Source organism: Carettochelys insculpta, chromosome 1 (assembly GCF_033958435.1).
Source record: "Carettochelys insculpta isolate YL-2023 chromosome 1, ASM3395843v1, whole genome shotgun sequence".
Classification (NCBI taxonomy): Eukaryota; Metazoa; Chordata; order Testudines; family Carettochelyidae; genus Carettochelys; species Carettochelys insculpta.
Genome location: NC_134137.1, coordinates 173,658,835 through 173,684,638, shown reverse-complemented (window position 1 = coordinate 173,684,638; position 25,804 = coordinate 173,658,835). Strand labels below are relative to the sequence as shown.

General features: G+C 42.3%; 1 protein-coding gene across 1 annotated transcript in view; it reads right to left on the bottom strand.

Annotated features, from left to right (window-relative positions):
- The window catches only part of RIPK4 (receptor interacting serine/threonine kinase 4), a 35,583-nt gene extending 10,855 nt beyond the window's left edge, over positions 1-24,728 (bottom strand). The window contains exons 1-2 of the mRNA XM_074983416.1: positions 23,820-24,728; positions 6,004-6,295 (exon numbers count right to left, since the gene is read on the bottom strand). Coding sequence (XP_074839517.1) covers positions 6,004-6,295; positions 23,820-24,001 — 474 coding nt within the window. The 5' untranslated portion in view covers positions 24,002-24,728. The remainder of the gene's footprint in view (positions 1-6,003; positions 6,296-23,819) is intronic.
- Between the last annotated feature and the right edge of the window lie 1,076 nt (positions 24,729-25,804).

Genomic DNA, 25,804 nt, shown 5'->3' with positions numbered 1-25,804 from the left:
AAACCATTAGAAAAATGGCTACGAATCATCAATGGTATAGTGACTATATCCATGTATTAGAGCGGTAGCCATCTTAAGTCTGTTTAGAAGTCCTGTGGGACCACATTTATTTGGGCATAATTTTGCGGGCTCAAACCCACTTCGTCAGATGCATAGTGACACGTGCAGCATAAGACAAAGCACGGTGATGAAGCAGGGATGATTTCTGGCAAGTAAAACAGACAAAGTTGGAGTGAAGCTGCAGAGCCAGCTAAAAAGAGAAAAAGAACAAGTGACAGCAAGTTCTTTTTAAAAGGAAACACCCGTGATTTAATCTGGAGCATCAGACAAATATGCATTAATTTGTCCTCCAAGGTACGTCACAGTCATAAAGCAACTATGAATTGATAAAGATATCAAGTATTTTCCCAGCTATTTTAGGGAAGATTCTAGAATACTAAGTAGGGATGTAAAATCCTGTTTAATTGGTTAAACAGGAGGTTTAACCAGTTATCTAACTAAAGCGGGGACAGCTGGTGGGGGGGCTCATTAAACTAATTAAGAAGGGGTGGAGGGCATGGGGCTGCAGAATAACAAGAACCACTAAGCCTCATCCATTTAGGATGAGGCTTTACCTGTTAACCATTAACATCCCTAATACTAGAGTGAGATTTTCAAAAGGAGTGTAAGTGATTTATGAGCACAAGTCCCATAAGTTTTCAATAGAACTTGTATTCATAAGAGACTTTTATACTTTGGACAAAGATCCATCCACTGTGTATAAACAGTGTTCAAATATCCTTCTGTGTGTAATAATGCACAGATCTTTCAGTAACTCAAAGTATGTCTACACTAAAGGGGAAGGTCAAATTAAGGTATGTAACTCCAGCTACATTAATTAGGTAGCTGGATCCAACCTACCCTAATTTGGGCTTCCGCTTCCTTGCCACTGTGGGAGGTCAATAGGAGCAAAGGCGCCTGTCAACCTCCCTTACTCCTAATGAGCAGCAGGAGTAAGATGGACGTGCCTTGCGAGTACGATTTAGGAGGCAAATGCTCAGAAATCATCCTGAATTTCTAGATGTGCTGTACACCTACAGTTCCTATTAACTACAATGGGATTACTGGGTGCTCAAGGCTTCTGAAAAAAATACAGCCCTAAAATGTCTCTAATCAATGAACTGACTATATTGCAAGTCTGAACAGATCTGACTTCTACTATATGGCTAACAGTAACAAAGAAAAAGCCGTGCTGGCTTATATACTATCAAAATAAAAAAACAGACAAGTAGCACTTCAAAGACTAACAAAATAATTTATTAGGTGAGCTTCTGAGTCTGTCCCATGAAAGCTCACCAAATAAATTATTTTGCTAGTCTTTAAAGTGCTACTCAACTGCTTTTTTGTTTTTATATGGCTAACAGTGCATGGTAGCAGACTGTGCACATCCCAGGAAGTTACAGGGCATGTGTTTGCTCACAATGGGGTAATGTATCGTACTAACAATGTGAGGCTTTTATGTTCAGTTGAATGAAAAAGTAAATATAAAACAGCGTGTAAGCAAAAGTTCAGAACAGCTCCTTACTCACCTTCTCATTCTAGAGCTTTAAAGAGAGTCAGTCAGCAGTTCTGAAAACTACAATATACATTTAAGGTCTCAGAACCCGCCAAAGTAACATTGGAATCATAGAGGGCATCTCTTTGGTTTTTGTTTTGTCAACACACTAGAATGACTGTACAAAGGGGACAATGGGAAGAGTCCAATGTATTTAGATAAAAGGAAAATCCTACAGCAAATATCTATTTTGGATGTGCCAGCATACTGCAAAGTGCAATGAAAATTAAGGCATTGTACCTGAGGGCTGCAATATCCAAGTCAAAAAGGGATTTTGTGGAGAGAGATTTTGTGGGATTAAATTAGGTCCTTTGAAGTAAATTTTCAATACTGTGTGTGGTATTTAGTCAGACAGCTCTTATTAACATCAGTAAACAGCATACTACAGGTAGAAAATGTAACCATTTAATGTAGGTTTTTCCCTTTAATTAGCTTGTCAGAGTTGTCCCCCAACCACACCTATTAAGTTATGCAAAAATGGCACAGTGTTAAATGTGGTGATTCAGAGTTTGGCATGTGCGCATGTTCTTCGAATGGATATCGTCTCTTACTAGCGTGCGCGCGCACGCACACACACGCACGCACGCACGCACACACACACACACACACCTGCAGGCATCTGGAAACTCCCAAAAAGGCATTTCTGGATGACATCATTGTTAGAGGAATCCTTAACCTTATTCCCTGTAATAGCAATTTACTTTCATACGGAGCCTCTCATTTCAATGTGATTCATGAGCTTACACAATAAAAGCAGGACTAAAAATTGCGGCCAATGCTGGGGTGGAGGACAGTGTTCTGTGCTGGCGAGGAGAGACTGAGAAATGTTTTCCTGCTCCCATGGGACCTTTCATACTCAGAATGTTTGCAGGGCCTGTACTTTCAAGCTTCATAGGGACAACGATGAAGGAGGAGTATTTATACATGTGTTTCTTTACATAGAGCAGACTAGCATTTGGTACTGCACTTGAGGGCAAAAAATCATTACCTCCCTGTGGGTTTCTGCGTGTTCATGGAGCTTTGATGAGTGAGCTGAACAAAGCAAAAATGCTGCATTTCTATTCTCATCATCAGCCTAACATGCTCCAAATAACTTTCGGAATACTGGTCAGGTCAAGCTTGATTTTCAAAAGCTACGTTTGATGGCCATCCTGAAGAAATTGATTCTCAAAGAGATATAGTGCATTGACATAACAGGCATTACTCATCATACACACAGTTCATTATGGATAGTGTCCTCTGAGCTGCCAGCTATTTCATAAACTGCACTAGGATCTGAATTCTGGGAATTAAACAGAGTTTAAATAGTGCTTCTGCACACAATTTTCAAATGATATATAAACTAGAACTGTGGAACGTACTTGGTGCTCTTAGCATCTTATCTCATGTGTGTTATTTTTCTGTGAATAAAACAAAAGCATTTAGTCATCAACCGGTGTTTGTTGCATCACATGCAGTGACAGAGTTCATAAACAGGTTAGGTAATAGAATACAGGATTAAAAATTAATCTGTTGGCATTCTGGGTGTTTATTTCATCGTCACAGCTGAGCACACCTCTGGGAGAAGAACTAGAGAGATGCTAGGCTTTTCTTCATTAACTTTTTGGAAACAGACAGGTGTTTAAGCTTGCATTGCAAGGATGTAGTGATCTGCCTGTTTTAGCTTCAAAAAACTGATTTTAATTTTAAGCATTTCTTGAGATCTATCACATGTGATAGCAATTTGGTTTGCATTCTACTAATACAATCTACCCATCCATCTTGCATTTAACTTCTGCTTTTGTCTGTTTCCCTGAACTGTCCTCAATTTAAAGCCACTGCTAAAAGAAATATTTCTTATTGTTAAGAATCTGACTAAAAAAGTTTCTGAAAAGACAACCTTTAAACAAATACCCAGAAACCTTTTTAAAAATATTCAGTTTTCTGTTTCTCAATGAATTTTTTACAACAATCTTTTCGGCAAAGAAGAAACCAACAAAAGGCAAAAAACCACTAACTATACAGAAAGTAAAGTGCAGGAAAAAAACAACACTATTCTAAAGTTTCAATTTAGTAATTTTGGGCATTACTTGTTAATGTAGTAGGCACGGATAACATTTCTGAACAGAAACAAGGCTTTCAACTTGACTGTGCTTCTTCAAAGTGACATTTTTTTTGTTATATTTAGAGAAGTAAAAACAGTCATAGGAAAGCGGTAGGTGCAATGTAACATCTTACTTTAAAGCATTTGATAGGTTTCGTAGAATCTAGCTCCTACAATTTTTTTAAGACAGGAATGCTAATGATACAAAGCAAGAGTACACTGTGTGAGGAAGAGAGGGTTGAAGTTGGTGTCTAGCTAACTAAGGAGGCTAAGAAAACAAAGCAGCAGAAATGTAGCACTATAAAGACTAACAATACTGATTTATTTGTTGATGAGCTTTCATGGGACAGACCCACTTCTTCAGATCAATTTCATTTCCAGTACAGGCTGACATTTGTAAGTACATCATTTTGTTAGTCCTTAAAGTGCTATGTATCTGCTGCTTTGTTTTGTTGGAGTACAAACTAACATGACTACTTCTCCAAGGCTAAGAAAGTCAACCACAGATCAGCAATTCTAGCTACAAAAAAAAAGAAAAACACAACATATCTGCACTCAGCTAACTTGGTCATCTATACAGGGGAAAGTCGACAGGAGTTTCTCCCTTCAACCTCACTCCATGCATCTCGTAAGGAGCACAGGGGTTGACTACAACCCCGAGAGGTTGATTTCCTGTGTCTCTCCTAGACATGTGAAATTGAACTCTGGAAAATTGACCCTTCGTGGGTCCATCTTCTATGGTAGTGCAGACCTGCCCTAACCGTCCTTAGATCTGATCTTGGAGACCTGGAAAGAGGAGTGAAAAAAGAGTGCAGTTGAGAGAAGTTGTAAATACTAGTTGGAGTAGAAAGAACAGAAGGATCTAAAAAGATCAGAAACTGAAGCAGAAAGCAGCACAATTATTTTAGCCTGGAGAAAAAAGACTAATACATCCAGAGAAAATTATCTGAATCTAGTAACTGAATGGAAGGAAAAACCTGGAAAGCCGTAATGCTGAAAGAGACCTAGAAGCAGAAGCTTCCAGAAAGCTAGGAGTAGGTACAGCACAAGTGGTCAATGCACTTTATGGATGAACATGAAGAGGCCTCAGATCAAGGAATTAATACTCTCTAGTGGCTCCTTATGGCTGCATTTGAGATACTGCATTTGTTCCTCTGCACCTAATTACCAGTGGATATCAGCAAATCACAGGGAATGCAGAGAAGAGTTAGTTCGAACACTCCACATCCTAATATTTGCAAGAGCTAGTTAGCTCCAACAGGGCTAAATGAGAATTGGAGACAAACCACCTACAGTTTATTTGAAGGGGGCAAACACTAAGTGTGGGGGAATGATATAAGTTGGTACTGTACCGTGCTCATACCCAGGAGAAATGGGTCAGAATTAAGAAAATGAAAGTACAAGCTGACTATCAGGAAAAGATTCTTGATAGGGAAGCCTATAAATATGTGGAATCAACTTCCCAATCAAAGTACTGGAAAGACCCATTGCTCAGGACAGAACAAGACAAGAAGCAGCAGCGTACGAAAGACGGGCCAGCATGACCAGCTTAAGTGGTCGTGATTTGGCTGACAGGTGGGAAAGTGATCCCAAGAAGAATTTCTTAACAGTAAGCCCATGAAAACCTCCAAGTGACTGTTACAACAGGTGCAGCTGGCTAGAGAAGGTTCACTTTCCACAGTATCAACACCTAGCAAACTGTGAGGGAAGTGGAGAGGGAAAGAGCAGCCCCTCCAGGGATTTGGTCAGTTGTGATTCATGCAGATCCCAGGATGAAGACTGCTACTACTGACTAGACTTGGGCATGCATGGAGAGGCCCCACATGGAACAAGGTTACTAAATGGGTTCTGTGGAAGATCTCAGAACATGTATGACTTAGAAGTCTTCCCTCTATTGGCCACCCGCCTTTCCCACTCCTGTCCCCTGTCCTATCCCCCACACCAGTAGGGAGCTCTCTCAGGCTCCTACAATTTTTCTGCTAGATTTTGACCCTGCTGTTTTTCAACTGGTCTAGCCTGAGATCTGCGGCTCTGTCTCTTTCTCAGAGGGAGACCTTGTAGTCTGTCCTGAGCCAGTTGTGCAACGCTTCAGAAGGGGGAGGAGGGCAACAATTACCAACTAAACCCAGAAAGCAAGTTACTCATGATACAAACAAACAAACAAACAAACATCAGCCACAGGAGTATTTATTCTGAATCCCTCTGGACACAGTTTTGCCCTCCCACACCACTACAGCTCCCTTTCGATCGGCTAGCGTCATGCACAGATACCAGATAGAAGCATGCTCTGGAAAGGCACACAAGGATGGGGCGACCCCAGGCATACCTTCACATGATAATGAGCATCAAGCAGGATGTTTGCAGGCTTGAGGTCCAGATGGAGTAATGGTGGGGACATGCAGTGCAGGAAGTTCATACCCACAGCGGTCTCATGGATGATTCGGAAGCGTAGCTCCCACGGCAATGGCTCTGAGGCCAGAAGCTTTTCCAGTGAGCCTGTCTCCATGTACTCCATGACCAAGCCAACAGGTTCTTTACAGATGCCATAAACAGGAAGAATGTAACGAAACTTTGCCATTTCCATCTTCTTGGCTTCTTCCAATAGCTCCATACGCTCCCTAGATGAAATGGGACATACCACACAGGGTTCAATGGTCAGTCACAAGACAGTCACACGCACTTACTGCATTCTGAACCACCTTGGTGCATTCTCTCACAGGACTGAAGGATGCATTTAATAATTCCTACTTAGCTGAGCCTCAGACAATGTCCACAGCAGTAGGTCCATTTGTCTACTCATTACATGCACGGTACTTGTTTTTAAAAACAGAAAAAAATTAATGCTTGGGATTTACCATAGTCTTAACTCCCTGGGCTATTAATATCATAAGCATTTTTTTGACTCATAAGACAAACTCATTTCTCCATGTGATAGAAGCGCATGCCCACATTGCCTTACTATGCATAGGTAACCAAAGCTAGACTAGGTCTCAAAACAAAACAAACAAAAAAAAAAGTCTCAAATTGATTCCACGGGGAGGGAGGGGAGAGTCCGTTCCAATAGATGGATACCACAAAACTTTCCTTTTCCACGTGGATGAACTTCTGTTTGTTACTACAGTCCCCCAACTCTAGCTAGCACTGAAAATGGGCCCAGTTGGGGTAAATGGCTAACATACCAGACTTGTCACCACACTGTGCAACACACGGATTATTTACCAACCGGACCCTGTGAGGTGCGCCTATTAAAGTCAATGGGAATTGAGACCATTCACTGCTTCCCAGAACAAGACCCTACACTTCAAACAATTAAGCAGAAGACCTGGTGTGGATTTCACAATCTCATCATTCATATTTGTTTACCTGAAGTTAAACCCAAAGCTCAGAAGACAAAGGTCTCCTTTCCAAGTGTTACGTAAAAGGTCAAAGAAGCAGAATTAGAGAGTCACCTGGTAGAGAGGAATATAGCCAAAAATGAATGAAACTAGGACAACATAGATGTACAACTGTGGTTCATGGGTTACAATAGAACCAGGCTGTTTCTGTTCTCCAAGCAACAAAGTCAGGTGCAAGACATCAGAAGTTCTTGTTCCATGTACAGACACAAGCTATCCAAGGCAGTGCAGTTAAACTTCTCCAAAACATGGAAGTGTGAGTTCAACAATTTCTCCATGAAACATCTTATGCAGTTAAAACCTTTCTGAAGTATTTTTAATAGCTCCTTTTCTAAAAAACATGCAGGAACAGATTAAATGTTTGTTCTGTTTTTCAGTAGAGGATTTGAAGCATTCATTTTCCCTTAAAAAGGGATGAAAAAGTAGAATTCATAAAACTATTTGGAGGGAAAAAAAACCACACAAGTGTTCACTAAAAGACTTCTAAAACTGTTGAAAATATGCAGGAAATTCCTACTGCCTCTACTAATTCTTGGGACAAACTCTCCCTCTAACATCCTTTATGCCTCATGACTGCAAGGAATACCCGGGCTGACAGCAGTGCCCGATAGTTTGATTTGTGTGGCCCCACTAGCAGCGCTAAATCAAACCCCTGGAAGATCAACCACCACTGCATTGATCTGCTGGTATGCAGAGGCGTGCCCTTAGATCCAACAGTTCCGACACATGCCAGGACTAGATCCTAAGCTGGTGGAAGTCAGCAAAACTCTGTTGACTTGAATTGAACAATAGCCACCAATTCATATAAACTGAGGACTTGGACATAAGAGATGCTGCATTTTTTCTGAAGCTATTATATAGCAAGCTAGGCTCCATCACGTGTAATTCAACTACTGTTCAGAAAAGTTACATGCTAAGAGAGCTACTAAAGGGGAAAAAAAAATCACTTCGAAATTTCACTGCTTATAGTGATATGACCTGAAACACAAGGAACTGAAAGAAACATGGAATTACACACCAAATGCCGTGGCTAAGTCAAATTTTGCAGTATTGCAAAAGAGGTATTGAGCTGAGCAAGACCTAGCCCTCTTCTCTAAGGCAGTTTGAGCTCCAGCACAGACCAGGGCCATTACTCGGCTAAGGAAAGGGCAACTATGCTATGAAACCACTAACAAAAAATCAAGATGTGCCAAACACTTAAGCTGTGTTTACACTGAGGCCTCGTGCCAACAGTTTGATGCAAATAAGCGGTTTAAAAAATGCAAAATGGTGGCTCATTTGCTTATTTGGTACCTAATGTGCATATTCATGAGGCCAATTTACATTTTTGCAGCAGAAATCAAGCAGCGTACATGTGGGTCTGCCAGCAAAAACCCCTTTGTCAGCAGAACCATGTCGAAACTGCTCAATTTCTGCTGTGGACATGTAAATCGGTCTCATGAATATGCACATTAGCCACCACATATGCTGAGCCACCATTTTGCATTTTCAAGACTGTTTATTTGCATCAAACTCTTGGCACTAGGGCTCAGTGTAGACACAACCTTACTGTGCTCGGAATATTTACTACCCACTGATTATGAATCAACTTCATTACAAAAATCAATTTTACAAAAGGTAGCTTTTTATGCTTTCCAGCATATCACAGCATAAGGCTCTTTTGAATCAAGCATCCAATTAAGTGTGCCATGTGGCTCGGGGCTCCAGATCATATTTGAAAGCCAGATTACACTGCTCACAGAACATGCAACTCAAGCTAGATGAACAAACTTTTTTACATTGGGCCCCACTTTTCATCCCGCAGTTAGGGAGGCCCACCCCCAATCTGTCGAATGTAATCCAAACTGATGAAAATTTTGTTTATGTTAAAATGAAAAAAAAACAAACAAAAAACCACTTGTGGCACATGTAAGAAAATAGGTAGATAGAATGTAAAAACTTTCTTAATCAGTACATGTGAATATACGTACTTAAAACTAGCAATAGGTTTCAGCATTTTTAATGAAATGGATATGCCTGAGACCCTGCAGCCAATTATGCTGTGCTCCCCCTTATGATATTTCATGCCCTCCCACAAAGGAGCCCGTCCCCTACTTCGCTCACCCCTGCTCTACAAAATTAAGTATCAGCATCGCTTCTGATTACCAGATTTCAGATGCTGGTCCATAAAGTTCCATACGAAGCCTCAAGGCTTTTGCACTTCTTGATTGAGGATTTTATCATTTATCTTCAACTACTTCTCCACCCTCTGGGACAGGAAACATTGGGCCATTCGTGGAACATTCAAGTGACTCAACAGTCATTTGAATTAAAAATGCAACTGGCAACTAAAGAGTATCTAGCAGAAGTGACAATCCGGTGCAGTACCTCAGAGTGATGAGTGACTCTCAGCCAGCAGGAAGAAGCCAATAACCTAACAAGATTCCCATTCTAAAAACCGTGACTGATTCCCGCCCCCCAAAGGGGAGAAAAAAGGAAAGAAAATCCAGAGTGTGGGGAAGGCTCCATGCTGGCTCTTGAAGCTGCCTTCAGCAATTTTCCTCTGAAACAACTGCCTTTGCAGACAAGCACCCAGGCTGCTTTTTGGCATGTGGGAAGGGAGCTCCCATGAACAGAGCAGCCAACTCCTTGCCCTCAAGCCACATGCACAACCGGCATAATTCCTCAGGCTTCAGCTAACTTTGGAGTCCAAGAGGTATAAAAATCTGTCTGAACATTCCAAAGTGGAGTTAGCAAGAATCATCCAGTGATCACTTAACCATATAAACCGAGTCACTGACTTAGATACATCCATAAATACAGATTTCTTGGTAATGAAGAGATCTGATGTCACAACAATATCAAAGATTTTGTCTTCCACCACCTTGCCTGAAGGACAGTAACTTCCCTATACTCACTGGAAGATCGATGCGCTGCGGTCAATCTTCTGGAGTTTGATTTTGCGCCTCTGGTGAAGACTTAGCAAAATTGACCACTCTGGGCTTGGCCGTTGACCCCTGTACTCCACACTATTGCGTGGCATAAGGGATGTCGGCATGAAACTAAAGGGGCTCAGACTATGCTTGGTAAGTAATTCTGATATGCAATTCTAGCTACAGCATTTGGATAGCTAGAATCGACATATCTGAAATAGACGTATTTCCCTAGTACTGACCTAGCCTTAGTGCTCCAGAAGGTAGGTATATTTGTTTTCAAAGAGATCAGTCTTAAGTGCCCTACGTGAGAAGCCCCAAAAGAGTTGCAGAGAGCTGGTGCTCAGCACTTTCTGAAAATGATGTCAGTGCTCTAAAAATGACTAGTCCATTTGAAAATCTTAGACGTGGTTTATAATTAGCCCACAGATGCAAACAAGTTCTTTTCAATAAAGATCTTTACTCTTTCCTAGCTGTTAACTAGTCCTTTCTCCTAGTGCAAAATTTGACAATCTTCAATATTCTTAAAGGGCCAGTCTCCTCGGTATTTAGGCACCATGCAGCACACTGCAAATAAATGGATTTAAGTTTTTAAACAGATCTAAAGCATGTATAAGATCCCAAACTCTTACTTATTACAACCAGTGTGATCAATCGTTATCCTACCATGAGGAGCGCCTCAGGTGTTATTTATTGCTTTGTCTCCCTACATGTTGGTAAGGTGGTAGAAAAAGAAAATGAGTTTCCATCTAGGATTACATGACATAATATTCCAGATAAATGCATTTTACAATCTTGCTTAAAATTATTTCTAAATCAATGTTCTGTAACTAGAACTAGGGCAACACAAAGCACTGTCTCAAAAGAGTGTACTAGTAAAGTGGGTTTGTTTCCAACTAATTAGAAAAACATAGGAAGAAGTGGTTCTTACCCACGAAAGCTCATGACCTAATAAATTTGTTAGCCTTTAAGGTGCTACAGGCCTGCTTGTTACTTGTGAAGACTAAACACATTTACACCCCTGAGACTAGAAAAATACACATAGTACTTGAAAGTCTACTCTAGAAAAATGGACTTTTGGCATACCTAAAAAAGTTGTTTCAGGTTTTGCCTAAAGGTGTTTTTCAATATATCAGTTAGAGAGATCAACTCTGAGGTCACTTCATTCTTTTAGTTTTATTTTTCGTAACCCTCTCCAAAAAAGGAAGGAGGCCGTGATAGGGGAAGCATTTGACACCATACAGATCCTTCCTCAAAAGACACACAAAACACAGACCCAGATGTTAATAAACGTGCCCACAAGAACATAAGAACATAAGAATGGCCATACTGGGTCAGACCAAAGGTCCATCAAGCCCAGCATCCCATCTGCCGACGGTGGCCAATGCCAGGTGCCCCAGAGAAGGAGAACAGAAGACAAGTGATTTATCTCCTGCCATCCATCTCCTGCCCTTGTTATGAAGGCTAGGGCACCATACTTTATCCCTGGCTAATAGCCATTTATGGACCTGACCTGCAAAAATTTATCAAGCTCTTTTTTAAACCCTAATAGAGTCCTGGCCTTCACAGCCTCCTCGGGCAAGGAGTTCCACAGGTTGACTGTGCGCTGTGTGAAGAAAAATTTCCTTTTATTAGTTTTGAACCTACTACCCATCAATTTCATTTGGTGTCCCCTAGTTCTTGTATTATGGGAAAAGGTAAATAATTTTTCTATATTCACTTTCTCCACACCATTCATGATTTTATATACCTCTATCATATCGCCCCTCAATCGCCTCTTTTCCAAACTGAAAAGTCCCAGTCTCTCTAGCCTCTCCCCATATGGGACCCTTTCCAAGCCCCTAATCATCTTAGTCGCCCTTTTCTGAACCTTTTCTAATGCCAATATATCTTTTTTGAGGTGAGGAGACCACATCTGCACGCAGTACTCGAGATGTGGGCGTACCATAGTTTTATATAGGGGAAGTATGATATCTTTTGTCTTATTATCGATCCCTTTTTTAATAATTCCTAACATCCTATTTGCCTTACTAACTGCCGCTGCACACTGCGTGGATGTCTTCAGAGAACTATCCGCTATAACTCCAAGATCCCTTTCCTGATCTGTCGTAGCTAAATTTGACCCCATCATGTAGTACGTGTAATTTGGGTTATTTTTTCCAACATGCATTACCTTACACTTACCCACATTAAATTTCATTTGCCATTTTGCTGCCCAATCACTCAGTTTGCTGAGATCTTTTTGTAGTTCTTCACAATCCCTTTTGCTTTTGACTGTCCTGAACAACTTGGTGTCATCTGCAAACTTTGCCACCTCACTGCTTACCTCATTTTCTAGATCATTGATGAACAAGTTGAACAGGATCGGTCCCAGGACTGAGCCCTGGGGAACACCACTAGTTACCCCCCTCCATTGTGAAAATTTACCATTTATTCCAACCCTTTGTTTTCTGTCTTTTAACCAATTCCCGATCCATGAAAGGACCTTTCCTCCTATCCCATGACCACCTAATTTACATAAAAGCCTTTGGTGTGGGACCGTGTCAAAGGCTTTCTGGAAATCTAGGTATATTATGTCCACTGGGTGCCCCTTGTCCGCATGTTTATTAACCCCTTCAAAGAATTCTAATAGATTAGACAGACACGACTTCCCTCTGCAGAAACCATGCTGACTTTTGCCCAACAATTCGTGCTCTTCTATGTGCCTTGCAATTTTACTCTTTACTAGTGTTTCTACTAATTTACCTGGTACTGATGTTAAACTTATCGGTCTATAATTGCCAGGATCTCCTCTAGAGCCTTTTTTAAATATTGGTGTTATATTGGCCGTCTTCCAGTCATTTGGTACCAAAGTGGATTTAAAGGATATCCAAAGGCAGACCAAAACCAGAAGTGACCTTCAGTGGTTTGAAGAAACTTGATAACCCATTGTTCAATTTTGTAAATCCTCTTCCCAGTCTTCTCATAAAGACAACCTGGATTATTTCCCTTTTATTGTAATCAGAATGAAGGCCACTTGACAACATTTATATAGGCATGTATCTCCTCTTTTATGCCCTAAAGCTTGCACTCCAAGTAGTAATACCATTTGAACACTGACCAAGTAATCCTGGTAATTATGCATTTTCTGAGGCACCTAAATGAAGTTAACTTTTATGCCAGACACAGACAGAGATCCTTCCAGAGGTAAACTGGAAAGAATCAAGAGGCTTAAACTCTAGACAACCTACATGAGCAAAATAGTTGGGATGTTCTCACAATCCACGTACAGAAGTAGTCTACCGCTCCAGTCACTAGCAAGGAATACAAGTAATAGCAGAACAAACGGTCACTGGGCTGAATGGTGATCCAGAAGCAGGCCAGTTACCTAGCAAGAGCTTTCCAAATCAGGATTTTACACATTTTTTCAGCTGTGGCATGCCACAATAGCCACGTCTGGCCTATCCATTGTTTGCTGCTCATTTAAAGCTCCTCTGCTAATAGTCAGCATCGCAATGTTCTGAAAGACTGTTATGGTGGAATCTAGGGTATTGCTAACATTTCAGTGACCCTCAAAAAGTGGACAAGATTTTTGTTGGGCTACAACATATACGCACCGAAAAGATTCCTCTGTTCATGTTAACATCGTTCTCAGTCCATTCCACCCCAGCAGACTCAAAAGACTGTGGGCCGCACAGAGTGACTGCGACACGGTCACTAAATCCCCCAACTTAGCAGGGTCAAAAGCGAAAGTAAGTGGATGCCCTTAAGCGTGCTGCACTGGTGAAAGACTGACCGGCTGGGGTCTGGGCTTTGGAGGCTGTTGGCACCCAGGGCTGTGCTGCACTCAGGTGGCCGGGCAACGCGATCCGACACCCCAGGGATCTGGTAGCTGGGCAGCACAATGGCCACGCTTCTAGCCCTGAGTTGCCCAATACACACCTAACCCTCTGCCCTGACCCACTCACCCCATTCTGCAACTTCTTGCCCTCAGCTGCCCCACCCTCTAACCCCCTGCCCTAAACGGCTCCTCCAACCTCCTGCCCACTCCATCCCACCCTTAAATTTCGTACAGGCACTGTTCTATTTCTCTCTCTCTCTCTCTCTCTCTCTCTCTCTCACACACAATCCCCTGCCCTGACACAACCACAGGGGGCGAAGGGGGGGGGGGGGAGTTGTGAAAAGACAGTACCTGTAAGAAATGTAAGTTTCACTCCTGCTGTTTGTAAGAGAGACAGGAGACTGAATGTTTTCTAGGCAGTGAGAAAACATTAGTCATGGCATGTAGGTTCTGTTCTCGCCAATTCCTCTCAGGGAGTGCTGCACAAACATTGCACTTGTACCCACACATTCACCAGGATTCACAGAAAGGAGATTTGTTCATTTTACATCCAAACAACCAACACAGCATCCTCTACCAATATGAGGTTCCCCTATTACTATGAGCCCAGATCCCATGGTGGGTGGGTGGGTGGGTGAGAGGGTGTGTGTGTGTGTGGTTTAAACAGAGAAAGTTTATTTTGCCCCCAGAAACCAAACACCAATACTTCCAGTTAAGTGTCATGCACCACCTCTGAAGACAATGAGATATCTTCAGCACACATGCAGGTCAGACTTTCTGGATTCCCCCCTTGGAGATTGGGGATACTACTGGGGGCAAAGGAGAACAAATAAAACCCATGCTAGCTATAGCAATCAAGCAACATGCTTCAGGCCCCATGACTGCTCTCTGTTGCTGGTGCATACGCATCCTCTTTTGGGGCTCTTGCTTGGGCTGCTATTGCGCCACTCCCCTCTTACACATATATCTTGTAGAACTGGAAGGGACCTTGAGAGGTCATCAAGTCCAGTTACCTGCCCTCACAGCAGGACCAAGCACCATCCCTGACAGATTTTTTTTAAATCTATTTGCCTCAGGTCCCTAAATGGCCCCCTCAAGGATGTAACTCACAATCCTGGGTTTTCAAGACCAATGAGTTATTCCCCCCCCCACCCCAATAATAATATATGGAGATATGTATATCTCATAGAGCTGGAAGGGACCTCAAGAGGTCAGTCAGTCCAGTCCCCTGTATGACCAAGTACCATCCCTGGCAGACTTTCTGTTTAAATCTATTTGCCCTGAGCCCCTAACCGACCCCCTCAAGGGCTGAACCTATCACCCTGCATTTATAAGCCAATCCTCAAACCACTGAGCTATCCCTCTCCCTCTTCGTAAGAGAATGTCAAAATTAGCTAAATCCTTCCTCCAGATTTGACCTGTGTGCCATTAAAGTCAACTAGAAAGCTATGAGTTTCTAGGAATGGGATTTGATTCAGTATTTCCAAGAGGACTAGGTTTTGAAGGAAAACTACTCTTGGCTGCATCTTCGGTCCTCATTAAACCTCAGCTAGCTCAAGAATCAGAGAATTACTAATTATTACTACAATAACCTTTTTTCACAGAAATGCAGCAAAGACCACTACACTCCATTTCTATAGGCCCATGTTTACATTTGGTACCAAGCCAGTTAAAATAATTCTACATTACAGACATTTTCCTGGAGCTTTTCTCAATTTATTTTTAAGGTTCCAAGAGGACTGGCCCGGTCAATGGTTAATAACAGCTGCTAATCCCTGGATTACTCACACTAGTTTGAACTACCCTGAAATCTGTAACCAAAGAGTTTAGTGTTCCATTTGTTGTCGCCTCGCTACAATCCCAGCCCAAGTTTCTGAACAGTCCAACTGCTCAGAAGGGAATCTATTCATTTACTGGCAGGGGTACTTCCACAAGCTCCTGAAGGAGATTTGGCCACATGCTGAGTGACTCATAGCAATAGTGGAATTAAACATGGCCGTTTCAAAAAATACAAAATAAAGTTTTCCAAAACCTTAGGCCAGCGTGAGCCTTTTGAGAAGTCACTGGAGCAAACTTGTAATAAGAAGATTTAAACTAAATACATTCCTCTGTGATTTTTAGATTATTTTAGCACCACAGCCCCATTGCTCAAGGTGCTGCACAAACAGTGAGGAAAATGACATTGCTTGTCCCAATGGGCTTCCATCGAGTGTAAGTCTTGTCTTCATGGACAGAACTACAGCGGTGCAGGTGATGTACCAATGCAGCAGCAGCACTTCAGTGAAGCTGCTCTTAAACTGGAGCGAAGCACTTCTCCCTTTAGCCTAGTGTATCTACTTGCCCAAAGGTGGCAGATAGGTCTCTCCCATGGACACAGCACTGTCCACACTGAGGGGAAGGAGGTCTGTACAGTTACATTCCTTAGGGCTGTGGATTTTTTAAATCCCTGAGCAATGTAGTTGTACCTACCCATACAGGGCTGTAGTGTAAACCTGGCCTGAGCGACAATTCACTAGAGAGGAACAAACAAGAACACAAGTAAACAATGAGACAGCATTCATCAGCCTGATAGGCTGTGATCCCAGCACAGCAGCTGCCTGATAGTTGTCAAGTTTCTTTGCAAGCACTGCAGCAAAATGTTGGAAACCCAAAACACTGCAGCACTGAGAACCTGAAAGTGAAACTGACTTACTCTATTTTCACCTTACAACATGCAAGTAAACAGCAAGAATTAAAAATTAATTGCCAACGTAATAACCTAAAAAGATATGAACACTAATGGCTCAGATTTTTAAGATCTGATTAGGAAATGCATCAGCTTTTGAAGTCTTAACTAACACTCATGCAACTTCAGTTTGCTACACACTTTTTCCAAGTTCAAAGAGTCCATTTAATCATTTAATTTCTCTGAAATCACTGGATGAAAGATGTTGTTATCCAATTGTGACATACAACAAACATGAAGACTTAACTTCCATGGTGTTTTCACTAAGTAAGAAATTACTTCCGTGTCAAACCAGCAGACAATTTTATTTATTGTTTCAGATTTCTCAAATCTAATATTTCAGTATGGCATCTCTCCAAATTCCTGAATGTCTATGGAAAATAAGAGCAGCAGCAGGCTAAGTAAATGAAAGCAACAGTTCTTTGACCTAATCAAAGATTGAAAAAAAGGGTTGTGCAAATATGCCAATTCTGGCAGTTGTTTTCACTTTAATTGAACACAAAAATTTTTAAAAAAGCTCAATTAAATTTACCCTTCACAGTAGTAGTAGTTTTTTTTTGGTGTTATCTTTTATTGAATCATCTGCAAGGTTTTGGCCTATTTTAAAACTTAATCTTTTACTCTGACTTAATTACCACATCTAGATCATACCTTCCTCTATTTTACAGGCTCCTCTCTGCTGTCGAAAAAAAGAGCATACTGCAAAACCAACTGCTCACCCACTTTTAGACATCACGGGAGACTTCAATGCTGTAGTTAAATCTCAAGGGCCTAAAAGCATTTGCAAGGACACAGGGCTACACGGCTTGTTCCCTTCCCCCACGCAGATCCCCAGCCCAGAGAGGCGATGCCTAGGAAGGGAGAGATGGTGCCACAGGATGTTCAAGGATAAGAGATCCTTGAACAAAGCGTCCACACACCATATATGGATCATGGAGGCACATGCTGGCCGGCCCATGGCTAGGACCTAGATCAGTTGCAACACTCCACCAGAGCATTATATAACGTTACACCTGTGCTAGAGGCTTGCCTACAGAAGAGCTATGTTTATTCCCTACTGAGGGCATGAAACAACCATGAGACATGGAGATAAAATAGAGAATGAGAGAACTGCTGATCCTATGTAGGGGGCCTGTATTCTACTAGTTCCGAGGAATACACTGTTACCAGGACAGGGAGTGTAGGGGAGAGGGAGAAATAAGCAGCCCTGTACACCCTAACGGCTAACAACTTTATTTATTAGGTTGTGAGCTCTCAGGAGTAAGATCCACTTCTTCAGACTGTTTACCGGAGCCAGTTAAAACATGGTTTGGTCTTGAAGGTGGATGGGAATGGATGGTACACTGGCCGCGCCCTAGCCCTACTTACGTCACAATCAGGTCCCTCAGTAACAATGGGTTTTCCCAGGAAAGTGAGACAGAAGCAGCTCCACTTCCCACCCTGCTCCTTCCTCATCTGCGCTTTGAATGGAAAGTGCGAGAGCACTTCCTGTTCAATGCTGCCTTTGGTTGACCTCTTGCATAGCAGTGGGTGGCGCCCATTAGCGGCACAAGCTGACACAAGCCTGGTTAAGACAGGGCAGAACAGCTTTTGGAAATGGCTCCCAGCTACTAGGCAAAAGCCATTCTGAAAGGGAGTTAGTGCAATGTCCTTAGGCCTTTCTACACTGGTAATTGAGTCACAAAGCTCATATCTTTCATATCTCCCCTCCCCAAAGACAAAAGTTGTGCCCCAGAAAAGTGGCAGCGTACACAGTGCATTGTTGACAGGAGTGCTCTTGTAGGGGGTGGAAGACATGAATGTGCAGCTACAAGCTGTGTAGCGTCGACCAGGGATGCACAAAGTGTGTTGTGGAGGGGCACAGCATAATCGGCTGCTGGGTCTCAGGCTCATCCCTCTCATTAAAAATGTTGCAATCTGTCACTGTTTTTACATACGTGTATGCACAGTTCTATACTGATTCACAACACTTTTACATTTTACAGACCTATTTTCTTAACACATGCCAAACGGGATTTTTTTCCATATGAACAAAACCAAAATCTCCATCAGTTTGGATTCCATTAGACAGCTTGTGGGGGCAGGGGAGCTGCTAATTGAAGGGTGAAAAGGAGAGCCAGACGCAAATAGTTAGTCACCCTGGTGTAGACAAAACCTCAGCCTGCCTCAGATGGCTAGTCAGCATACCCAGTGCTTGGAGGGGCCAGCACAGCACCCACAAGACACAAGCTAACAGTTTTATTTATTAAGTAATTAGCTTTTGCAGGTTAGTCTGCAAAAAGCAGTTAGGACTGCAATGGCTTTTTCTTTTTCTTTGGTGAAGCTACAGACTAACACGGCTACCCCCTGAGAGAAAAGCTGTTGGCTTTGTTCTCATGCAAGTATAGCAAAGGCCACATATCCATGGGGAAAGTTTAGCACCTGAGGTATGTCTTCACTGCATTTAATCTCAGGCTCTAAATACATTGTCGGCTCACCAGGTTATAACACAGGCCCCATTCACATGTGTTGGCTGCACTCCCTATATTACAGTCAAAGTTTTTTTAAAAGTCAGTGTCCTAGCCCACAGCTCTGCCCTAAAAATCACTTTGTTTACAGCCAGCGTACTGAGGTAGAGCAAACAATGGTGTAAAATATATATGGAGATACACATCTCACAGAGCTGGAAGGGTCCTTGGGTCCAGTCCCCTGCCCCCTTGGCAGGACCATGCACCATCTTTTTATTTTTTTACCCCAGATCCCTAAATGGCTCCCTCAAAGATTGAGCTCACAACCCCAGGTTTAGCAGGCCAATGCTCAAACCCCTGAGCTCTCCCTCCCCACAAGACAGCAAAGACAGCCCGGCCATCGTGGCCTTGAAATGGTGATTAAATACAAACACGATTGCTTATCCTGTGTCCTGCAGGTCAAAAATTTGAGCTCTTTATTCATTCCCCCCACCCCTCCCTCCAAACTGAATAACAAGAAGTGATAAGAAGAACTGGCAGGACCCTATTTGTATTTCACCACTGGGTTACATGCTCTACCTGCCAAGTCACAAGTTATGCTCTCACCCACAGCAATCATTTTTGTACACAAGAGTCCTTGACATTGGTTATAATAAGCCTGACACGTGCACTGAATGAACTCTGTAAGAGCTACCGCAGGCAGCCTCAAGTGGGAGAGAAGACAGCTCTGAAGTCCCACTGAAATTGCTCTACAGATTTAAAGATCCAACCTGCATCTCTTATTCTATAGCAGCAGCGTCCACCAGGAATTCAAAGATTGCAACACTTGTGGTTGTCCTCTTTCCATATCTGCCACATTCCATCCCCTGCTCTATATAAATGCCCTCCCCCCTCAGTGAGGCAACCCAACCACCACCCCGTTCTCACTCAAGGCTAGCCACTCATCTGAGCCCCCCCTGCACTGCCACCACAGACGGCACACCTGGAGTGCAGCATTTGCAGGCGCCAAGAGCTGAATGCAGCTTGAGAGCCCTATTTGCCACCTGTGGCGAGGGGTGAATCCGTTGGACACGTCTGTTCTAAAGCCAAAGTGACTGACTTTCCCCCCACCCCCATAGGCACTCACCCACCTCCAGGGCTGGATCTTTAACAAGCAGAGAGTTCATTTCCAAGCATTCCACGTGGACCATTACTTTCATAGTCTCATATTTAAAATGCTTTTACAAAAAAGGGGGACGGCTCATTTTTATAGGATTGAGCTGAAGTGTCTCATACAAAGAGAGAGGAAGAAGCAAAGAAGTCTTTCCTGGATGTTCAAGAGCTAGTGCATGTCTACACTGCTACTGTACTGCAACTTCCAGGCTCAGGGACGCAAGAAACTACACACATGCCCTCAAGCACAAGTAGTTACAGCGCTGTACAGCACCAGTATAAAAAGACACCCATCCCAGCATTGTGGAGCCACTTTCCTTGTTTAGGTGGTTGACATCAAGCGCTGGCCACGCTTTCATTTCAAAAGCACGGCTGCAGCAGCTTTTTAATGTTTTAAGTGTAAACTTAGCCTTAGACCAGTGGTTCCCAACCAGAGTTACCCATCTCCCTAGAGGTACAGAGATTAAAGTGGGGGTGACGGGTGCACATCAACTCATCTAGTTTTACAACAGGCTAAGTGAAAAGCACTAGCCAAGTCAGTATCAAGTAAAATGTCACCTGGGCAACATGAGAAGGTAAGCAATATCAGTAATATAGTGAAATCAGAGATAAAGATATGCAAGTAGTTTTTAAGGGAAGTGAAACTTGGGGCACACAAGTCAGATCAGCCTTCTGGCAGGAGTACAGTAGTGTGGAAAGGCTTAGACACCCCAAGAGCATCTAAAAATCAAGGTCAGTTTCTCTGTTCTACAATATCTGTTGTTTCACAAACACTCATGCCATAACTGCCTTCATTTCTCATCAGCACACTGGGGCCTTGCAAGTTAGCAACAGACATCAAGAGACCAACTCAGCTTTACTAAACAGCAATGTTTTCAACCCAGTATTTTAAATTTCATTTCATGATTTTTTTTTTGAAGTCCCAGCTCCAGCAGTAATGTGATTGAGAAACTGATCTTGGCTACAGTAAAAAAAAGGTTTTGAAACCTCAGTTATAGAAAGAAAGCTTGAGAACATGACACTAATGTAATATAAACAGTTCAATGGACAAAACAACAAACAAACAAAACAAAAACCCCACCCTTTCTTCTGCTTGCATTTCCTGATCTTGAAGCTAGTCACACATGATATTTTGGTGTTTGACTACAGATTTCTGCATACATTATATGCTGTAGCTGTGTCAGTCCCAGGATATTAGCAAGACAATGTGGGTGAGGTAATGTTGGTTCAATATAAGATATTACCTCAGCCACCTAATCTTAGGATTTCTGTACATTTGAGAGGGATAATAATGGAACAGTTATCAGGAAGTTCTCTGCAACACATTTTCAGCAGAATGAAGACCTACCACAGCACTTTACTAATATCTCACTCAGTAAATTAACAGTAAGTCCTTGCACTGCATTTTTAAAGGAGCGTGCTCAGAGACCGGGGAAAGTTTCCAAGAGCGACTAATGATTTTGGAGCCTCTGCTCAGAGCTTTAAGAACCAGGATTTTCAGAGAGTTCCCAACACCTGCTGTAAAAGAATGTGGCCGTGTTAAAATACCTGACTGAGTGCCTAAGATTTTTGTTAGTCTATCTACAAAAGCAAATGGACCTAACTGTGGTAGCTCATAATTACTTATTTGTCTCAACCATCTTACATTTTGTCAGTGACTACACCCAAACAAAGCCACATGCTAAGTGTTTTGAAAATGACCAGCTTTATATATAGAACCCTTTTGTTTGTGACAAGTTAAAGGGTAGCAACTTGAAGCATTAAGACGGGCACATCATCCAACTGCAGAAATGTAAATAATGGATCAGAATGGCTACCAAATGCCCCTTGTGCGAGACTAAAACCCTGCATACTCTTAGGCAACACACAGAGAAGGCCTGAACTTCACAAAACAAAAAAGCAGACCTGTAGGACTGCAAAGACTAACAAAATAATGTATTAGGTGATGAGCGTTTGTGGGACAGACCCACTTCTTCAAATCTGGAAAATTCTGCTTGTGCATCTTATTCCCACACACAACTATCCAAATGGACCTCTTTCTGAGCCATAGCCCTTTTCCTTCTGCTCAGACAACTCCTTCTTGCCAAAGCCACCCCATCCCCACCTCTCTCCTCACAGATCTCAGGTGCCCTTCTGAAGGATAGGCAAGTACAGCTCTCCAAGCTTAACATAAGCTTTTTGGTTTTAGCATCTGTTGTTCTAGTCAAATTCTAGCAAATTGCAGTTACCTATTAAAGAGTACTTCTGCAATTTCAGTAGGATATTTGCATTTTGCCCTAGGACTCAGTGTAAAGCGGTTAACCTATGAAAATCATCACTGTGAACATGCAGAGCAGAAGCACCATATCAAGAATGTAATGCAATAAAACAAATCCTCAAGTAACAGGAAAGCGTGGCATTCACTTGCAAAACACTGTCAAAACAAAAAAGCAGTCCAGTAGCACTTTAAAAACTAACAAAATAATTTAGGAGGTGGTGAGCTTTCGTGGGATAGACCCTGAAGTGGTCTGAAGAAGTGCTTCTATCCCACAAAAGCTCGCCACCTCCTAAATTATTTTGTTAGTCTTTAAAGTGCTACTGGACTGCTGTTTTGTTTCTAGACTAGCATGGCTATCTCTCTGTTACTATTCAAAACACTGTCAGTTGCTCATGACCAGAGCCATTTCATCCAAGAATGTAAAATAGAAAGGAGTTAGCTTGCCGAGGACTGTAGAAACAAGTGCAGGCCTTGAATTTATTTGTGATTGTACAGCTGGTATTCTGTTTTATGCCATGGTTTTTCTCTCCACACTTCTGCTGCACTGAAGTCTCACACGACCAGGAGAAATTGACCAGAGACCGAGAAACGAATGGAACTGAACTGTGCCAGAAGGGCTCTGCAAACTTACGGAGCCGAGCAAACAAGCTCGAAGAGATAAGAGGGGAATATTTTTCTCTTCCAGTCCTAGCAGCCGGGTGTTACTTTTAACAGGAGCAGAACCATTTAGGCAGAAGTGTGAATTGGAAGTTGGCCCTTCCCCCTTGCCATGGAAGTAACTGCGCGCAGGACTTTTTGCACACTTGCAGCTCAAGTACAAATTGCAGCAGACCAGTCACTTGTGTGTCGGTCAGTGCAAAAAGAGCTGCACTGATTAAAGTGAAGCCGTTTTCTTCCAAATCCAACCGGGGGAGGGGAGTTATGACCTACTCCTTTACTTGCTTCAGCTTAAAGCTCCAGCTGCAACAGTCTGAACCAGAAATCACTGCAGTTCTCAAGAGCACTGGTGGAATGAACAATCTGCTCTGCACTGTAACTCCACAAGCCCCCCAATCGTAATCAAAGAGCCCTTCTAGCATCCTGCGCAGTCCAGCGGCCACACGAGGACTTGCAACGCCTCTAACCCTTCGCTTCGGCACAGACTACATTGCAATCAGGAAAAATGAAAGCCGGTGCACACTTTTTAAATAAAAGCGCATCGAAAAGCCCGACAGCTAAATAAGTCGTTCTGCCTTTGGGCCGCTAAAAACACCAACCCTCACACATGCTCACTGGCTACCAAGAACCCTTTTATTTCAGGGAGAAGAACGCTCTGTGGCCGTCAGCTGTCAGCCAGAATTCCACAAGTCAATTTCCCACAGGCGCCCGTGCGCGCACGCGTCGGAGCCAAGGACGACCAGCACATAGGAACTGGGACACGCGGAGAACACTTACTTTTCATCCACATGAAGGCTTGGGGAGCACTTGATTGCCAGCCACGTCTTCCAGTGTACGTGTCGCACTTTGTAAACCTGCCCAAATCCACCTGAACCGATCTTCTCCCAGCTAACAAATTCACTGGAGTCGAATGTTTTTAGCAGCCCCATTTCCCAAGGGGAACTGCTTTCCTTTTCCATGGTCTCCTCTTATTCCACCCAGAGCGATTTCTCCAGGCTCTTGAGAATTCAATGACAGCCTGCTGCGTCCCTCTCTCCCAGCACTCACTTGTTAGCTGCTCTGCCTTTCCCTACCCAGGTGACTAAGGTGTACTCATTAACCAAACACTTACATCACTTCCTGAGTTCACTTCTTGCTGCTTTGTTATCTATGTAATCTGAGTAGACACAACAGTTCCAATCAGACAAGCCATTCCCGAGGTGGGTGTAGTTAGGCGTTCTTACCAGACATAGCTTGTAAAACGGTATTGGGGGGGTGGAGGGGTTTAACATGCAGCTCTCTTTTTGGATTTGCTTCATCTCTTGTGATTACAGACAGAAACATCCCTACGTTCCTCCTGGAGCATTAAGCGTTGGGGGTTTGCTTGTTTTCATTACAGCATTCCTAAATCCAAAAAAATTCTGAATAGTCACCTCCTTCCTAACTCATCTGCATAGGACTCAGGACAAGCTACAACTATTATAGTCTGCCGGATAGAAAACTACATCCGGTATTCATGAGTGCCATCCTCTAAAATCCATCTAGTATATTACATATGAAAAATGAACTTCTTTTCAAAATTTATCCCCAATAGCAATATCCATTAAAAAGAGGGTTCTGGTCTCGCGGAGTCCAACATATTTACTCAGCTTTGTGGATTTGAATAAACCCACTGATTTAAACAATACTACTCATGTGGTAAACCCTTTTTTTAGTCCTTGCAGCATCAGGACCATATATATTAAACCAGGGTTTGCCAAACTTTATATGCTTGGGACCCTGTTTTTTTTCAGCACCTTTTTTGCAGCCCCAAAAGATAAATGCATATAATAAAATAAAAAAATGAATAAATTGTCATTGTTTATTATTTAGTCACAATAACAATAGTACACAGCAATAATCTATATAGTTTCTGAGGACTGTTTTTTTTTTTCCAAGGACTGGTACTGGGCCGCAGATCACAATTTGCAAAATGCTGTATTAAAGCAGATTTCCTTGCCTAAATTACACATCTTAAGCTATTAAAGCTTAATAAAACTAGTTTAATGTTCACTTTTTGTACTGCATGTTTCAGTCAATTTTGTGTTTTTTAATAAGCAGTTTCTCGAAAATGTTACGTCCCAGTTTTTCAGTACTAGCACAATGCTGACCTGTTTGACTTCAGATTCTGCAAGGAATAGGTCCTCCCTGCCCACACGGATTTTACAAAGAAAAAGACCGTTGTGGCCATCTATTCTGACTTATTGCATATCACTGTTGTCAACTTTTGTGAAATTGTATTACAAATTACACAACATTTATTGTTTACCTTATCTTGAAGCCAGAGTAGTCAGGGGGTTACATGAGAATCCCAGGGTGTTTTTTTGGTCTTTATTTGTTTGTTTTGTTGTTGTTTTGTTTTTTTAATGTTTGTTTATAATCCTCTTGGTCCTGAAGAAAGGTTTGCAAATGTGACCCTGCTATGCTCAAAAACCAGAAAGAAGATAAAAAGGACCCAATGTTTTAAATCTACTTATTTTTAAGCCAATCATGTTTTGGGAAGTCTGATACATGATTTTTGAATGATTTGGGTTGGCCATAAAATGTCACTCATCAAATTTTGCTGAGCCCTGTTTCTGCAAAGGTGTCCATGAGGGATCCATCTATGAACAACCATTTGTTGGACTGGGTGTTTTAATCATGTTAGGCTCACTGCTTTTTTCCTTTATTTTTCCACCCATTTTTTTTTGAGGGGGGCGCGTATAATCTTAATTTATCTTAGATTTCATTAAAGCTTATTTTTA